The sequence below is a fragment of the Oncorhynchus tshawytscha genome, linkage group LG16 (assembly GCF_018296145.1).
Source record: "Oncorhynchus tshawytscha isolate Ot180627B linkage group LG16, Otsh_v2.0, whole genome shotgun sequence".
NCBI classification, from domain to species: Eukaryota; Metazoa; Chordata; class Actinopteri; order Salmoniformes; family Salmonidae; genus Oncorhynchus; species Oncorhynchus tshawytscha.
The window spans coordinates 74,202,744-74,221,410 of record NC_056444.1 but is presented as its reverse complement, the minus strand read 5'-3'; the positions used below and the strand labels follow the sequence as shown (position 1 = coordinate 74,221,410).

Sequence of the window (18,667 nt, the reverse complement as noted above, 5' to 3'; positions counted from 1 at the left end):
TGTTGTTCCCACCGTGAAGCATGGAGGAGGAGGTGTGATGGTGTGGGGGTTCTTTGCTGGTGACATTGTCAGTGATTTATTTAAAATTCAAGGCACACTTAACCAGCATGGCTACCACAGCATTCTGAAGCACTAGCCAGCTCATCTGGTTTGCGCTTAGTGGGATTATCATTTTTTCAACAGGACAATGAACCAAAACACACCTCCAGGCTATGTAAGGGCTATTTGACCAAGGAGAGTGCTGCATCAGATGACCTGGCCTCCACAATCACCTGACCTCAACCCAATTGAGGTGGATTGTGATGAGTTGGACCACAGAGTTAAGGAAAAGCAGCCAAAAAGTGCTCAGCATATGTGGGAACTCCTTCAAGACTGTTACAAAATAGTAAAAAAAAATCAAGAAAACCCCTTGAATAAGTAGGCTGTGTCCAAACCCGACTGGTACTGTACATCAAATTAGAAAATGTATTTTCAAACACAAAAGTGTACTTCACTAAAAAAGGTGCAAAAATAGAAATAAGCTTAACTATTTACAAATGGAATTTGTGTTTGTTTTACATCCTAGGTGTAGATGATTAGATTTCACCATAGCTCGTGCATGTCGTCGTAGTCTTTGAAGCAGTCCCTCTTTGCCAGGAAAAAAAGCGAACTGGAATTTCGGACAGAAGATCTGGCATTTCCCCCCTTTTTCCCCCCTGTGTTTTGTGCAATGCTTGCAGTTCTTCATTTTGTCTTTTGGCATGTTTTTTGGATAGCTACGCTACACTCACCTTGAGTGGGGGGTCTTGTGATGGTTGTGAGGTTGCTTTGGTCCCCCAATTCAGACAATTCCAACACCAGCTGCTCTCGGAAGGCCAACTGGGAGAGAGGGGTTTGACCTTCTGCTTGTAGAAAATGTCATAATTTACTGTATCAATGTCCACAAAATGGTAAAAAAAAGTAATACCACTACTGGTCTTGTTGAGGACCTGGTAGTAGCCTAGCAGAGCATCAGATAGGTCGACACCCCCAATGCTGGCATTGTAGTCCTTCACAGAAACAGGAATTGAGACCTTTTTTCACCCTCCTTGAGACATGGTCGTTATTGCATGCCTTATGATGTGTGGTGAGCATGGTTACTTCCCTAGTGTCCTTCCTTTTCACAAAAAGCAGCTTGTTAGTCCTGATCCAACGTATGGTCCACCTCTCCGCTGTCTTTGTCGTGTAATTTACCTTGGTCTTGGGGAAACCAATTATGTTAGTACGAATGGTGCCACAAGCCCCCATTATCTTTTTCAAGAGGTCTATGAAAAGTGGATGTAGAACCATCAGACAGGTGATTGACATAGCAGTGGGGGATGAAGACCTTGACCGGCGGGGGCGCTACCTGGGGAGGGGTGGCTCCCAAAAGCCATCATCCAAATCATCTGCATCCTCCACTCTGTTGTGAATAAAATAAAGGTATATACTGTTGTAAGACACACAGAATTACAGTTGACTAAATTTACAAAACAACATTACTGTAAAGTAAATACACCAAGCCTAAACTTTAACTGTACAGTGACTCACATAGAAGGTGTGAAGCACACACACACAAAGGCAAAGCTGAGAACCACAAATAAACAGTGGCCATGAGAGTTTAGTGGCCTCTCCAAAGTTACAAGGAACAGCAAACAGTGAACTAATATGAAAAATAGACAACTACATTGGCATTATATAACATTGAAATGACTTGTTACATAGGCCAATGTAAACTTAATCCAAAGCACAAAAAGCAGACAACTTATAAAAAATGAAATACATATAGTAAATTAGCTATATAAAGTCATGAAAATAATGTACTAATAGATCTAAAAGTGGATCCAATCCTTCTAGAAGGTAGTCCTCATCGGCCGAGTAGAAATCCTCGTTATCCAAATCGCTTCCCTTATCCGAGTCTGACGGGTATTTTATTCAAAGCTTCTATGTCGTTATACTTATTCATAGCTGCCTTCTTTTTTAGCTTCCTGTTCGATACTCTTCGTTTTTACATTTTCCCCCTTTGAGAAAACCAGCTTTCATGCTAAAGCGATGAAAGCTGTTTACAATGTAGTGTAACCTGCTCAATGCGTCTCGTCTCTGAGCCAGGTAGCGATAGTTTGCATTACGCATTACACATAAAAGGTTCTAGGCCTTGCATTGTCCCACCCAGGTCACCTGCATATCACTGAAAAGCTTATCCCATTGGTTACAAGACTGTCAGGTGCCATAGTAGCCAATCCCCTGTGTAATGGATGCCTACGTAATTTTTCATGCGCAAAGACATAGTCACTCTGTGGACATTCAATGTTTCCATTAAGTCATACATCATCAGATAGCATTGGCAATAGATTAGATTTGTTCCTACAAACCTAAGGATTCATTTCATACCTCCCCATGTATCTATAGCTCAAACACAGACCAAATGGAAGCTTACCTTGTAGATGTTTGGTGAAAACGTTGGTGATCAATAACGGTAGGTCACTGGCAGACAAATAAGACATCCTCATGATCTGTGGAGTCCCGGCTTTCGGTGCGTATTGACGTATTCCGTGTTTATTTAGTTTATGCTTCACAACATAAACCGGAACGTAGGTAGCAGCCATCTTGAAATTAGGTATTCGGCTCGGCCTGCCCTTATACATTCGTATGCCCATATTTGGCAGTAAATGACACAAACGATTTTAAGGCAAAGATTAATAGCCAAGACACGAAGCTTTCCGCAGACACCCTGCTTTTGCAGATAGGGGCTACCGTTCTCATTTTTATGTATTTATTTTTTATTTCACCTTTATTTAACCAGGTAGGCTAGTTGAGAACAAGTTCTCATTTGCAACTGCAACCTGGCCAAGATAAAGAAAAGCAGTTAGACTCATAAAACACAGAGTTACACATGGATTAAACAAACATACAATCAATAATACAGTAGAAAAGTCTATATACAGTGTGTGCAAATGAGGAAGGATACGGGAGGTAAGGCAATAAATAGGCCATAGTGGCGAAGTAATTACAATATGGCAATTAAACACTGGAATGGTAGAATGTGCAGAAGATGAATATGCAAGTAGAGATACTAGGGTGCAAAGGAGAAAGATAAATAAATAAATACAGTATCGGGATGAGGTAGATTGGATGGGCTATTTACAGATGACCTATGTACAGGTGCAGTGATCTGTGAGCTGCTCTGATAGCTGGTGCTAAAGCTAGTGAGGGAGGTAAGAGTCTCCAGCTTCAGAGATTTTTGCAGTTTGTTCCAGTCATTGGCAGCAGAGAACTGGAAGGAGAGGCGGCCAAAGGAAGAATTGGCTTTGGGGGTGACCAGTGAGATATACTTGCTGGAGCGCGTGCTACGGGTGGGTGCTGCTATGGTGACCAGTGAGCTGAGATAAGGCGGGGCTTTACCTAGCAGAGACTTGAAGATGACCTGGAGCCAGTGGGTTTGGTGACGAGTATGAAGCGAGGGCCAGCCAACGAGAGGGTACAGGTTGCAGTGGTGGGTAGTATATGGGCTTTGGTGACAAAACGGTTGGCACTGTGATAGACTGCATCCAATTTGTTGAGTAGAGTATTGGAGGCTATTTTGTAAATGACATCGCCGAAGTCGAGGATCGGTAGGATGGTCAGTTTCACGAGGGTATGTTTGGCAGCATGAGTGAAGGATGCTTTATTGTGAAATAGGAAGCTGATTCTAGATTTCTTTTTGGATTGGAGATGTTTAATGTGAGTCTGGAAGGAGAGTTTATAGTCTAACCAGACACCTAGGTATTTGTAGTTGTCCACATATTCTAAGTCAGAACCGTCCAGAGTAGTGATGCTGGACGGGCGGGCAGTGATCGATTGAAGTGCATGCATTTAGTTTTACTTGCATTTAAGAGCAGTTGGAGGCCACGGAAGAAGAGTTGTATGGCATTGAAGCTCACCTGGAGGTTAGTTAACACAGTGTCCAAAGAAGGGCCAGAGGTATACAGAATGGTTTCTCCTGTGTAGAGGTGGATCAAAGAATCACCAGCAGCAAGAGCGACATCATTGATGTTCCAGAGAAGAGTCGGCCCTCCAATTGAACCCTGTGGCACCCTCATAGAGACTGCCAGAGGTCCGGACAACAGGCCCTCCAATTTGACACACTGAACTCTATCAGAGAAGTAGTTGGTGAACCGGGCAAGGCAATCATTTGAGAATCCAAGGCTGTCGAGTCTGCCAATAAGAGTGTGGTGATTGACAAAAAAGTCAAAAGCCTTGGCCAGGTCGATGAATACAGCTGCACAGTAATGGCTCTTATCGATTGCGGTTATGATGTCGTTTAGGACCTTGAGCGTGGCTGAGTTGCACCCATTACCAGCTCTGAAACCAGATTGCATAGCGGAGAAGGTACGGTGGGATTCGAAATGGTCGGTAATCTGTTTGTTAACTTGGCTTTCGAAGTAGGATAGATATAGGTCTGTAGCAGTTTTCCAATCTTTGGGAATCTCAGATGATACGAAAGAGAGGTTGAACAGGCTAGTAATAGGGGTTGCAACAATTTCGGCAGATCATTTTAGAAAGAGGGTCCAGATTGTCTAGCCCGGCTGATTTGTAGGGGTCAGATTTTGCACCTCTTTCAGAACATCAGCTATCTGGATTTGGGTGAAGGAGAAGTGGGGAGGCTTGGGCGAGTTGCTGTGGCGGGTGGAGGGCTGTTGATCGGGGTAAGGGTAACCAGGTGGAAAGCATGGCCAGCTGTAGAAAAATGCTTATTGAAATTCTCAATTGTAGTGGATTTATTGGTGGTGACAGTGTTTCCTAGCCTCAGTGCAGTGGGCAGCTGGGAGGAGGTGCTCTTATTCTCCATGGACTTTACAGTGTCCCAGAACCTTTTTGAGTTTGTGCTACAGGATGCAAATTTCTGCTTGAAAAAGCTAGCCTTAGCTTTCCTAACTGCCTGTGTATATTTGTTCCTAACTTCCCTGAAAAGTTGCATATCACGGGGGCTGTTCGATGCTAATGCAGAATACCACAGGATATTTTTGTGCTGGTCAAGGGCAGTCAGGTCTGGAGAGAACCAAGGGCTATATCTATTCCTGGTTCTACATTTTTTAAATCGGGCATGCTTATTTAAGATGGTGAAAGGCACTTTTAAACAATAACCAGGCATCCTCTACTGACGGGATGAGTTCAATATCCTTCCAGGATACCCGGGCCAGGTCAATTAGAAAGGCCTGCTCGCTGAAGTGTTTTAGGGAGTGTTTGACAGTGATGAGGTGTGGTCGTTAATCGCAGACCCATTACGGATGCAGGCAATGAAGCAGTGATCACTGAGATCTTGGTTGAGTACAGCAGAGGTGTATTTGGAGGGCAAGTTGGTTTGGATGATATCTATGAAGGTGCCCATGTTTACGGATTTGGGGTTGTACCTGGTAGGTTCATTGATAATTTGTGTGAGATTGAGGGTAACAAGCTTAGATTGTAGGATGGCCGGGGTGTTAAGCATGTCACAGTTTAGGTCACCTAGCAGCACGAGCTCTGAAGATAGATGGGGGGGGGCAATCAATTCAAATATGGTGTCCAGAGCACAGCTGGGGGCAGGGGTGGTCTATAGCAAGCGGCAACGGTGAGAGACTTGTTTATGGAAAGATGGATTTTTAAAAGTAGAAGCTCGAATTGTTTGGGTACAGACCTGGATAGTAAGACAGAACTCTGCAGGCTATCTCTGCAGTAGATTGCAACACCGCCCCCTTTGCAGTTCTATCTTGTCAGAAAATGTTATAGTTAGGGATGGAAATTTCAGGGATTTTAGTGGACTTCCTAAGCCAGGATTCAGACATGGCTAGGACATCCGGGTTGGCAGTGTGCTAAAGCAGTGAATAAAATAAATGTAGGGAGGAGGCTTCTAATGTTAACATGTATGAAACCAAGGCTTTTTCAGTTACAGAAGTCAACAAATGAGAGCACCTGGGGAGTAGGAGTGGAGCTAGGCACTGCAGGTCCTGGTTTAACCTCTACATCACCAGAGGAGGAGTAGGATGAGGGTATGGCTAAAGGCTATCAGGACTGGTCGTCTAGTGCGTTCAGAGCAGAGAGTAAAAGGAGCAGATTTCTGGGCGTGAGAGAATAGATTCAAGGCATAATGTACAGACAGTGGTATGGTAGGATGTGAGTACATTGGAGGTAGACCTAGGCATTGAGTAATGATGAGAGAGATATTGTCTCTAGAGACGTTTAAACCTGGTGATGTCACCGCATATGTGGGAGGTGGAAGTAAATGGTAGGTTAAGGCATATTGAGCAGGGCTAGAGGCTCTACAGTGAAATAAGACAATATTCACTAACCAGGACAGTAATGGACAAAGCATATTGATATTAGGGAGAGGCATGCGTAGCCGGGTGATCAATAGGGATCCAGTGAGTGGTTGGGTTGGCTGGAGACACGGCGATTCAGACAGCTAGCAGGCCGGGGCTAGCAAGATAGCAGAAGGGCCTTACAGCAACATCTTGACGGAGGAAAGTCTGTTTTAGCCTCCGCATGCGGTGATGTCAATAGACCAGTCATGATGGATTAGTAGGGTTCCGAGTAGCAGAGAGGTCCAAGTCCAATTGGCAAAATAGATATAGTGGCGCAAGAAATTGGCCGATGGATCTATACAGCTAACAGTCCAATATGCTCTAGACAGCTAGCGGGCCGCGGCTAGCAACTAGCGGATGGGCATTCAGGGGACGTCGCGATGTAGAGGCCAGTTGAGTACCCCCTTGAGCAGATTACGTCGTAGTTCAGTCGTGCAGGATCGGCAGAGTTCCGTGCCCCGTACCGGCAGTAGAAGGGGTCCGGGTATTGTAGCCCAGGAGTGGCTGATGGGCCTCTTTAACTAACCGGGAGAAAGGGCCTAGCATGGGCTAGCTCCAGGCTAATTGGTGCTTGCTCTGGGACCGACGTTAGCCAGTAGACACTCGGCTAGCTAGCTGCGATGATCCAGGTGAAAATGTCCAGAGCTTGCGGTAGGAGTCCGGGGATATGGAGAGAAAATAGATCTGTATGCTCTGGTTTGAGTCGCTTTGTACAAACTGGCGAGAGCTTTCCGAGCTAAACTGTTAGCTGATGACCGCTAGCAGTGGTTAGCTGACTACTAGCTATTAGCTAGTGAGCTGGATAGCTTCTGTTGGGGGATTCCGGATTCGAGGTGAATACAAATACTTTAGAAAAAAACATATCTGCACCACATTGGGTGAGGCGGGTTGCAGGAGAGTGTTTTGAAGTTGAGGTTTAGAAAAAAACATATCCGCACCACATTGGGTGAGGCGGGTTGCAGGAGAGTGTTTTGAAGTTGAGGTTTAGAAAAAAACATATCCGCACCACATTGGGTGAGGCGGGTTGCAGGAGAGTGTTTTGAAGTTGAGGTTTAGAAAAAAACATATCCGCACCACATTGGGTGAGGCGGGTTGCAGGAGAGTGTTTTGAAGTTGAGGTTTAGAATTTTTTTTTTTTAAAGATATGCGCATAAAAAGATATATACATGGGACACGACAAGATGAGGACAAAAGACGTCTGACTGCTACGCCATCTTGGATTGTACCAGACTGAATTGAATAAAAAGACATCTAATAGGGTCCCCAAATTCAAGGACATGAACATTGTTCCTTAATGGGGAAAGTTAAATGTGGTTTGTGTTTTCCAAATACATTTAGAATTTCAGGGAAAATAGTGATGTCGTTAGAAATGGGGATTTGTGTCGTATGACTTGATTTTGGTCAATTGATTTTCGATGACAAATTAACAAGTATTTAGCTATTTCAAACCTGCTAATTTATTAGATAATTCTCCAATAACGATCATTTTGTGGTTTATGAAATTCGAAAATACTGCAGGCTATCCTGGCCCTCCATTACCAATATCGTATGTTGTTTTTCATGGCATCATAGGCTATTCTATTTTACAGCTTTTATTAAAACCATTCCGAATAATTTGGGGTGGGAATAATATATACTTACGCATTTTAACTTTATTGGTTATCCCACTGATCATCTAATTTGATATATTTTTTCAATTTTGCAGACAACAATCGAGGACTGAGGCGGAATGAAGGGGAGCATGTATGTATCAGTAAGTTGTTTATTATTTTGTACACAAATAGGCTACTTGCCCTGTCCTTTCCCGTGCGCAGAGCCAACAGAGAGGGCAGTGTTCCCTGATAATGGCTATGAAGCTATTTGTTCTCATGATAAGAAGTTGGTTTCATCGAAGCCTAGACATATGCACACAAATTCCATTGTGCAATGAGTGTATTATTAAACATTGCATTTCACACAGTTTGGCCTCACCGGGCCTCACCATGCACACTGTGGTCAATTTATTATAATATTCTGAAAGATATCTATTCAAAAGCTCTATTGGGCTCACGAGTGGTGCAACGGTCTAAGGCACTGAATCTCAGTGGAAGAGGTGTCACTACAGTCTCTGGTTCGAATCCAGGCTGAATCACTGTGATTGGGAGTCATAGGCCAGCGCACAATTGGCCCAGTGTCATCTGGGTTTGGAAAGCGTAGGCGTCATTGTAAATACTAATTTGTTCCTAATTAAGTGACTTGTCTGTTTGGTTAAATAAAAAAAATAAAAAAACATTATTCAGTGAAAGAACAACGAATCTTTTCTCATCCTACCATCAATGTTGTAGCCTACATGTGTTGCATGCATACCGTGTGTTACAGATATGGATAGCATTTGCGTGTGAAAGAGAACATGCTGAAAGGTTTTCATTTAACAGAAAAGCAAATGTTAACCATTTTTCTCATGAACAAATGGAACATCAAATTAGTTCGCCTATGGCGCTCGTTTTTCTGTAGTTCTACATTATAACTAGATATTGAACTAGATGAGAGATGAAAGCCATTTGTGGGGAGAAATTATTTATTTATTTTCGCCCATCAATAATCTTTGGCAGTGAACTATTGGAAGTAGTCAAACGCGAGGGTTTAAACGCAGGTCAGGCTGTCTAACGAATATTAAAATGCGTCCACAACACTGGAGCTGGGGTGAGAGGGGTGCTGGGGGCGTGCACGGGGCCTGTGAAGGCGTGGGCGGGGGTGGGGCGTTTGTGTGCAAAAATTATAATAATATGCGGAGATTTGCAGATGCTAACGTAAGATGAGAACGAAAGGGTCCTTTACATTTTGAGTATGTTTTCTACTTCTCTTGTCTCATGGTTACCAAGGTAGCTGACGTATGATTTTATATTATATTATAGGTATACCATTTTATCAAGTTAAGTGAACATGTTATTGTTTTGATTACTTCAAAAATAAACAATTCTATTGGATTCTATTTCAAGACTATTTATTAAATATATTCACGATTTCAGTAGCCTATGTTTGCCCCTCTGGATTATTGAAACAGGTCACATTCACACCATGCAGGATATAACATTTTTCATCTCCGTCTTCTCATTAACTTCTGGAGTGTCAGGAAGAGGGGTTACGGAGCGGTCAGTATGGTAATGGCGAGGCATGCGAGCACAAGAAATCGTTGGGGACAAAATAAACGTGTATTTCATCTGTGCTGTCACGCGGTCGCTCGCTTTGTACCCGTAGTGCACGTGTTTTGCCTGAATATTCATAGTTTAGAGAAGTTACCTCAAAGGCAGGGTTTTGATTGAATCTGATAGAGAAAAACATATTAGGCAAGAGACTCTATTCGTGTGTGTGTGTGTGTGTGTGTGTGTGTGTGAGAGAGAGAGAGAGAGAGAGAGAGAGAGAGAGAGGTTTTCACCTAACTGAATTCTTCCAGTTGGAGCTCTTCTTTTCAGGCTGCAATGGAAAAGACTCATTAGTTGCCTATATGTACCCTGTAGAACCGAATTTGTGTTAATAGATAACAATCGCAAGTACGTCTCTACGGGAATACATGGGTTACTGAAATCCCACGTATGTCAAGATAATCGTCTGGTCAACCCTCGCTTCTATCCAGTAGGTTATAGCTGCATGCAGTGTTAGCAGGAATAATAGAGCACGAATAAGTAGAGCACGAAGTCTGTGTGCAGCATACACAGTATGTGTTCAACCACCACATAAGTAGCCTAGGCATTGTCAGGACGTCCATAGACCTATATTGTGTACAGTAGGCTATCTGGAAGAAAAAGGCTTCTACGAGTATTCGGTCCGTACCAGTAAGCATGTAAAAAAAACAGCAATCGTTTAAAGCGGACTGATTTACTGCGTTTTACGGCCCTATAAAACGCCTCAAACATCGCTGCCAAAAGTAATAGAAATGGCGGGCGCGGTCTACACATAAACAAACCATAAACATCTGCCCTGTTATGTCATTTTCACCTGCTCATATAAGACTAAAAGAAGGCCACTACCGCTACATTAGATGATGATTAACAGGGGATTGACCTCGTATTATAACCCTTGTTAATATAATCTTATTATAATCCATCCCTAGTATGTAGAAGGTCCTACATTTATTATATATATATTTTATATAAATATTTAATATTTAAATATTTAATATTATTATTATTAACTCCCTTGACTCACAAAGGTCACGTTGATTATATAGGTCTACAGTCCTGTGGTTTGTGGTGTCGTGCATAATTGAAGGCATGGAATTACAGCCACTGACAAATTTAGCCAGCAACGGATAGTCTACCAGACATAATTGACAGTTTATCTGCAAGAGTTTGTAATGGACTTACTCCCCCATCTAGGTTTAACATCAAATTAATAACCATACACGTGCACTTAGACAACCACTAGTTTTGATGGAGATAAACTTACGATTGGACAAAACGTCCCTACGAGTCATTTCAGGGCACGTAAAGCTGGTTTCATCAACATTGCAGCCTTATAAAGATTTGTATTCAAATGCATACGTCTCTAAACATGGAGAGAGAGAGACAGAGACCTCAATGCAATATCCAATAATGGCAGTGATATAAACATTAGAGATATACCATCATTAAAGAATATTTGCCTTCCCTTGTGTCCATTGCACAAGATAGCAAAGTAGGCCTATTTGACAACTATGAAAGCATTTGAAAAGTATTAATGCATTTGAAAAGTATTAATGCATTTGAAAAGTATTAATGCATTTGAAAAGTCTTAATGCATTTGAAAAGTCTTAATGCATTTGAAAAGTCTTAATGCCTTTGAAAAGTATTAATGCAGTTGAAAAGTCTTAATGCATTTGAAAAGTCTTAATGCATTTGAAAAGTCTTAATGCATTTGAAAAGTATTAATGCATTTGAAAAGTCTTAATGCATTTGAAAAGTATTAATGCATTTGAAAAGTATTAATGCATTTGAAAAGTCTTAATGCATTTGAAAAGTATTAATGCATTTGAAAAGTCTGAATGCATTTGAAAAGTATTAATGCATTTGAAAAGTATTAATGCATTTGAAAAGTATTAATGCATTTGAAAAATTAATGCATTTGAAAAGTCTTAATGCATTTGAAAAATGCATTTGAAAAGTCTTAATGCATTTGAAAAGTATTAATGCATTTGAAAATGCATTTATTAATGCATTTGAAAAAAATGCATTTAAAAAGTCTTAATGCATTTGAAAAGTCTTAATGCATTTGAAAAGTATTAATGCATTTGAAAAGTATTAATGCATTTGAAAAGTATTAATGCATTTGAAAAGTATTAATGCATTTGAAAAGTCTTAATGCATTTGAAAAGTATTAATGCATTTGAAAAGTATTAATGCATTTGAAAAGTATTAATGCATTTGAAAAGTATTAATGCATTTGAAAAGTCTTAATGCATTTGAAAAGTATTAATGCATTTGAAAAGTATTAATGCATTTGAAAAGTATTAATGCATTTGAAAAGTATGAATGCATTTGAAAAGTCTTAATGCATTTGAAAAGTCTTAATGCATTTGAAAAGTATTAATGCATTTGAAAAGTATTAATGCATTTGAAAAGTATTAATGCCTTTGAAAAGTATTTGGAATACTACTTTTGAAAAGTATTGACACAGTTTTGAAAGTTCTCAAATGCAAAGCAAAATACTCATTGTGTGGTTACTTCACTGATACGGTGCCCATTTGGTGTCCACTTTCTTCCCATGTGAGCCAAGCTCAGTTCTAGTTAAATATATATATATATATATCATAATTTGAACTGCTATGTGAAAGTGAATTTTACACGTATTTTTTTTTAACCTATTTAGGATTTGGCCAACATTTTGTGTTGGATTATTTTATATTTGAGAATAATATCTTAGAGAGGGTCATAGGCCAACTTTCTGTGATCTAGGCAGGCCTAATCATTCTACTTTTTTATTGGTTATTATTTGTACTATTAATACTTATTATTATTTACTGCTATTTGTACCTCTGAAATGATGCTAATAATATAACTATAATGACACTGGGTAATTCACATAAGAAGTGTTTGTGTTGCAATTTTTTGCTGCAATATCAATGGCATTGGTAACACAACAAGAGAGAGAGAGAGAGAGAGAGAGAGAGAGAGAGAGAGAGAGAGAGAGAGAGAGAGAGAGAGAGAGAGAGAGAGAGAGAGAGATATTATGCACACAATGGCGACCGAAGATATGTTTCAAAACCTTTGGTTCCTTATCCGGGGACTAGCTCTCACTCTGCCATTGGGCCGTGAGGTCACGTGGTAAAACTAACTTTACAAGGGCTGCTCGCAAGTAGGAGGGCTATATGGAGCAGAAAAACGACAAAGCTAGAAAAATACATTTCCACTGCAGAAATTAATGATCATGAGCTCGTATTTGATGGACTCTACCTACATTGATCCGAAATTTCCTCCATGCGAGGAATATTCACAAAACAGCTACATCCCCGAGCACAGCCCCGAATATTACAGCCGCGCCAGGGACCCTAGCTCTGGTTACCAGCATCACCATCAGGAGTTATACCCTCCGCGGGCGAGCTACCAAGAGCGCCAATATAATTGTGCAAGCATCCCTGAACCTGACACGCAAAGGGGACATGGACTACCCCATTCTGCGCACCTGCTTGCAGGGAAAGGGCAGCCAGCCTCATGTGAGACCCCACAGTTACCCATGTCCCCCATCACTCCACCAGCTGCATCCTCCGCCTGCAACCAAGCTACACCGGAGCATCCAAACAGCTCAGCCTCCTCCAAGCAGCCCGTGGTATACCCATGGATGAAGAAAATTCACGTCAGCACCGGTAGGCAACTTGTCTGTGTTTGTCTGTTCTCTCTCTACACTCTCCTACTCCTTTCTCTTCCTTTCCCTCCCTTTATCAGTGCCTCTGACTCCCATCTCCTTCCCAGCCCCTGCTAAGATAGGGGAGAAGCCTTTGAAATGGCACAATTGAGTCGGATTTACGACTCGGCGTCGGTAATTACACCCGCCATAAATTTTATAGCAGAGGTATACTCTGGGCAGCCGTATCACCATGTGGCTTCTGCTGTTATGTATGTGCGGGATGGAGAGAAGAGGGGGACAGATGAACAGAAAAAAAGACTGGCTTTGGAATCTTGCATTAATAATTTAGTGCATACTTGGATGTGAGTGTCCCCTCATTATGGAGAAATAGACAAGTTCTTTACTTCCCATTTCTATGATTTCTAATACCATAACTAGCATATCTAGCCATTCCTTATGCCCTGCCCATCATATATCTCAGTTCAGGACACTATTGTTTACTCACTCCTTCTTTCCTTGTCTTTCTCTCTCTCTCTCTCTCTCTCCCTCTCTCTCTTTCTCTCTCTTTACTTATCCCCCTTTACAGCGAACCCGAATTACAATGGACCGGATTCCAAGCGGTCTAGGACAGCTTACACTCGACAGCAGGTCTTAGAATTGGAGAAGGAATTCCACTATAACCGCTATTTAACTCGGCGGAGGCGCATTGAGATAGCCCATACCTTGGTTCTCTCCGAACGACAAATCAAGATTTGGTTTCAGAACCGCAGGATGAAGTGGAAAAAAGACCATAGGCTTCCTAACACCAAAGTGAGATCCTCCACCACGGGCATATCCTCCGGGTCCAACACAACCTCATCAGCCGGTGTTGTCGCCACTTCCTCGGCCACTGGTAGCATTACTCCCGATGAACTGTCCGGAGTAGAGGATGGCGAGGATATTACAAGGTTATAAGGCGAAAAGAAAACCACTTTAAGAAGGGGGATAGAGAATGACTGATTATTTATAGTATATTATATATTTTGTTTTCGTAGGTATTTGTGCGGTTTCATTTAAGTCCAAAGTTATATAAAATGCATGTTATATCGCATGGATTTATACGAATACTGATGAGTTATTTTTACGTGACACAGGGTTTAAGTTATTTAATGCTGAATCAAGATTGTTTTTTTTACGAGAAAAATGTTTTGAATGAAGGAAATTATTGTACATTTAATCTAAATGTTATTGTGAGCCATTTGTTTGCCCTACCGCCCAAGTTGAAATGCACAATTTATTTATTTCAAGCTCAACACTGGAAGAATGTCATTATTAGGCAATCATAGTTATTTTTGGTAAAAATGCTGGAACGTACCAATGGAACATTGATCTTGAACGCATATGTTTAGGATTATAACAAGGTGAATTAGCTCCTTGCTTTCAGAAACAGGATTTTTAATTTACAATCTAGTTTGTGGTGTGTTTAGCAGATTATTGTGAAATGCAATACACAGAGTTTAGTGTATTTGTTATAATCATATTGGTCAATAAAACAGTGGGTGTACTAGTTTTACGCGCGTTTGGATCGATTCATTCATGGCCAACAGAGTGCCTATTGTTTTGGTGACTGTGGCTATTGATGTGGTGGCCGTTATATAAAATAGTATAGTCACAATTTACCAAGTTCTTTATTGATGGTTCAGCCTAACAACGCATTATTTGTTTGGCAATGTTTAGCTATAAATTGTTTAGCCTATGCCAAATATGATACTGACGATTTGAAATGTTCCTTTAGAATCGTTCTCGAGGTCGGCACTCATATACAGATCCACCGTTCATATCCCCCCTTATCCAATAATAATCCATAATTCTACTCCAAATAAAGGGTTATGGCCTGGCTGCATGCATCATATTATCCTACATGTAGCTCATTATTCTCAAGGACATTCAATTAACTTGGCAAGCCATTCCACCAGGCCCTCAACCATGCCCCTTCAGATTATACTGGCTGGCTGGAGCACTACTTCCTGCTCATTACTGAACATATAGCTCTGCACATACCTTTTGGAAATCAATTTCATATTGCCAAAATATGACACATAATCAGTTGTGTTGATGGTATATGGGCTCCTATTAATTAATTGTTTAGCCCCAATTGCAGGTTGCTTCTTTTCTTCTAATAAAGTCAATAACTCGAGGTCAGATTCTGAAAGGCCTAAGGCCTTGAAGGACTACATCGTGGACTATAAGTGAGAATATAGCCTGCAAAATATTGTATTCGGATTATATCTACCAGCAAGACCTGTTGCCTCTTAAAAATATGCATCCAGATTTTCCAAGATGATCTTGTATAAAACAATAGTTTGGATAATAGTGTTTTATATGCATGCACGTAGGCCTTCTCAATATGCAATCATTTGTACCCTATATACAATGGAATGTTAGTTGTAAGTTTGAGATGTTCACCAATTGTCATTCGTATAATGGTCTATGTTTGTTGCGCCCTGAGACCTCCCCCGTCAAAGTGAAGAATATGCTTTTAAAAAGTGGCGCTTGAGGCAACGTCATCGTGACCTCTGCTCTTGGTAAGTATAGCCTATACTGCTCAAGCATCGTGGTGGGATTTTCGATAGGACTATGGCAATGTTGTGGACGTGTTGTCACCATGCAACTGTAATAATTACATACGACAGTCATATTGCGCCTTTGATCTTATCTGGGCCCTAGCCACGAAACAGGCCGTCCAATGAACAGTTCTCCAAAACGAAGTTCATTCTAGAAGAACTTTTTCTTATTCTGCTCAAAATGTTGTGCAAAAAAATGCAATGTTTGAAAAGAGCGCAATAGTTTGATAGATGATTTAAACTGTGTGACTTGAATAGAAATGATAAAACGGCTTGCTAGGTGGGGGGCAAAGAGCACAAAGGGGAGAGGTATTCTAAACCATCAATCTTAGCGCCGCAGAGTAACGAATTATTTGGGTCTGAATATATTAATTTGGCAACAGACTCTCTCAGAAATAAACCCAAATCGCTAACTAGTAAAGTTACGAAATAAAACTATCAGGGCCAAAAAGGAAACTTAACACCGTGACTTGGACATGACTTTGGAATGGCTGTTGGAACGCCCGTAAAGCCCTAAAACATGCAGAATTCCAGTAGCCTTTATGTAGCTGCCTGGACAATTGAGAGACATTAATGTGTAGCTACGCCACAGTCTCACCATCCCTCCAATCTCTTTCTAGATCCTGTCGCCTCCATGTAGCGAGACTGAAAAGGTACTTTATTGAAGTTTGGGATCAACCGCGAGAAGGCCGAGTTCAGTCGGAGGGCACATTTTCTGTCCCATTAGGTCCGTTTCAGCCGGGATGGCCGACCTTTGCAACCCCCCGTGACCTGACTGGGTCTCTATACTTGTACCTTCTGTGTGTGCCCTCGTAGGTCGTCCCCGGTCCTTGCGTGGCCTCGTCAGGGCTCTGGACTTTCTTTGTGTGTTTTTCTACTTGAGGGGCCGGTAGAAGGGCACCTCTGAATGTGTTGCTCTTTTGTTGCTCTCAGTGGTGACCCGAGAGTGCGGTGAACTGTCGGTCACTTCTCTTCCATTGTGCGCCCTGTAGGACCTAGACCCTTTGTAGGACATCCTACAAATTTGAGGGACTTCCAAGCGGTTACTTCGGAGCTTATGATCGGTCTGCATGTGAGTGTTACTCATGTCGAATGCATTATTACCTTTTTATATTAGAATTATGTACATAACAAAAATAGTTTTGATGTGCATAGCTTCAGTGTAATCTCACGAGTACATGTTCGAGGATAGTAATTCAATTTCAATATGATTAAATTAAGGATTAGTAGACCTAGACCTATGTATATATGCACTTTCCGGCGTAGTATAGGCTAAAGCCTACCTACATTTACCATTTCAAATGCAAATTTGTTCCTGGACATGCCTTTGATTCTTACAATAACATAACCAGTTCTAAAATAAATAAAATCATTTTTTTTAACAGAAATATTTTTAAAACCATATGCTGTTGCTATCTATCATTTGTAGGCATATTGTGTATTTTATTACAAACTTTTGTACCTCATGTAGCAAAAACCTATCTTTGCAGTTGACTGAAAATCAGTTTAGGATCTATGGTCAAAGTGGGCCTACGAATATCTAGACTTAATTCTCTCTCACCATATGTCAGCATCAGAGATGCTCATTAGAGATACTGCCGGGGATCTCCATGCAAAACATTATATGGCAGGTGTGTTTCATAGAACTGTATTAGGAAGTATTCCCCTCTTACAGTTTGAACGTTTGACTTTCTCTCAGATTCATCTCCATATAGATATTTAGGCTATGATATGTTACAGTATGTATTTGTGTGGGTAACAGACTATATAGTGACTCGTAATCACTATATTAGTGAGGTGGCAGGTAGCCTAGTGGTTAGAGCGTTGGACTAGTTGGGCTAGTAACCGATAGGTTGCACGATTGAATCCCCGAGCTGACAAGTTAAACATCTGTCGTTCTGTCCCTGAACAAGGCAGGTAACCACTGTTCCCAGGCCGTCATTGAAAATAAAAATGTGTTCTTAACCGACTTGCCTAGTTAAATAAAGGTCAAATATATATTATGAACTGTATTTAGAGGATTGACGTTCAAATGGACATTTTTGAATTATTTAACACAAAAGAGTGTTTTTTCCGAATAGAATGAACGATATTTAGATAATGCTTTGAATTGCTCCCAACGAGATATTAAACCTACTGCACTCTATATGGCACAAATAATGTGTTTATGGGCCTACAAAATGTCACGCGATATTTTATAGGATGCATACCACATTTTATAGGATTTGATATAATTTGGCTTTCGGTGCACTTTTATGAAACCCTGTAGAACCTGTATAACGCCTGTAGAACCTGTAGAACCACCGTAGAACCCGTAGAACCCCTGTAAAACATGTATAACCCCTGTAGAACCCCTGTAGAACCTGTAGAAACCCATTTCCAGCTAACTTTTCAATGGCCTGTAGTATTCGTACAACGCTTTCAAGCTATCATGCAACTATTTTTCTTTATCTGTGTATCGCATATTGGAGTTCTTACACGTATAGGCCTATTCGTTATACAAATGAATAGTGTAGCCTAAACTTGGACCTCTGTAGATTGTGTATAGCTCACGAATTTATAGCTAAACCTAGCTACATCTTGCATCCGGAATTTGACATTAAGGCCAGGGATATACGGTTACAACTTCCTCTGAGGGGCTTCTTCTGAGCATACAGTCAACGGCATCTAGTTAGCCACCTCGCCACTGACCTCATGGCCTGAAGATATCTGGAAGTTACAGTATGTGACAACTTTTATTTTCACGATGTCCAATATTATTTGAGTAAACACAATCAGCATGAAACACATTATTGTTTCACTTCTGACTTTAATTTAATTGAGTCATTGTACTTTGTGACACAATGCGAAAAGACACGGTCAATTGAAAGAAAATATTATTGATACTGCTCAGAAATGTTGGAGAAAGTGTTTTTAACAGACATTCTCTCGGGACTTAAAAATGCAAGCTGT

The 18,667-nt window shown here is 41.0% G+C and overlaps 1 protein-coding gene across 1 annotated transcript; it reads left to right on the top strand.

The window, feature by feature from the left end:
* Window positions 1–11,734: 11,734 nt before the first annotated feature.
* On the top strand, window positions 11,735–17,594 carry LOC112235465 (homeobox protein Hox-C4a). Its single transcript, XM_024403919.2, has 2 exons — window positions 11,735–13,131; window positions 13,699–17,594. The coding sequence occupies exons 1-2, from the start codon at window positions 12,690–12,692 to the stop codon at window positions 14,064–14,066; spliced, it is 810 nt and encodes a 269-aa protein (XP_024259687.1). The 5' UTR covers window positions 11,735–12,689; the 3' UTR covers window positions 14,067–17,594.
* Window positions 17,595–18,667: the final 1,073 nt, after the last annotated feature.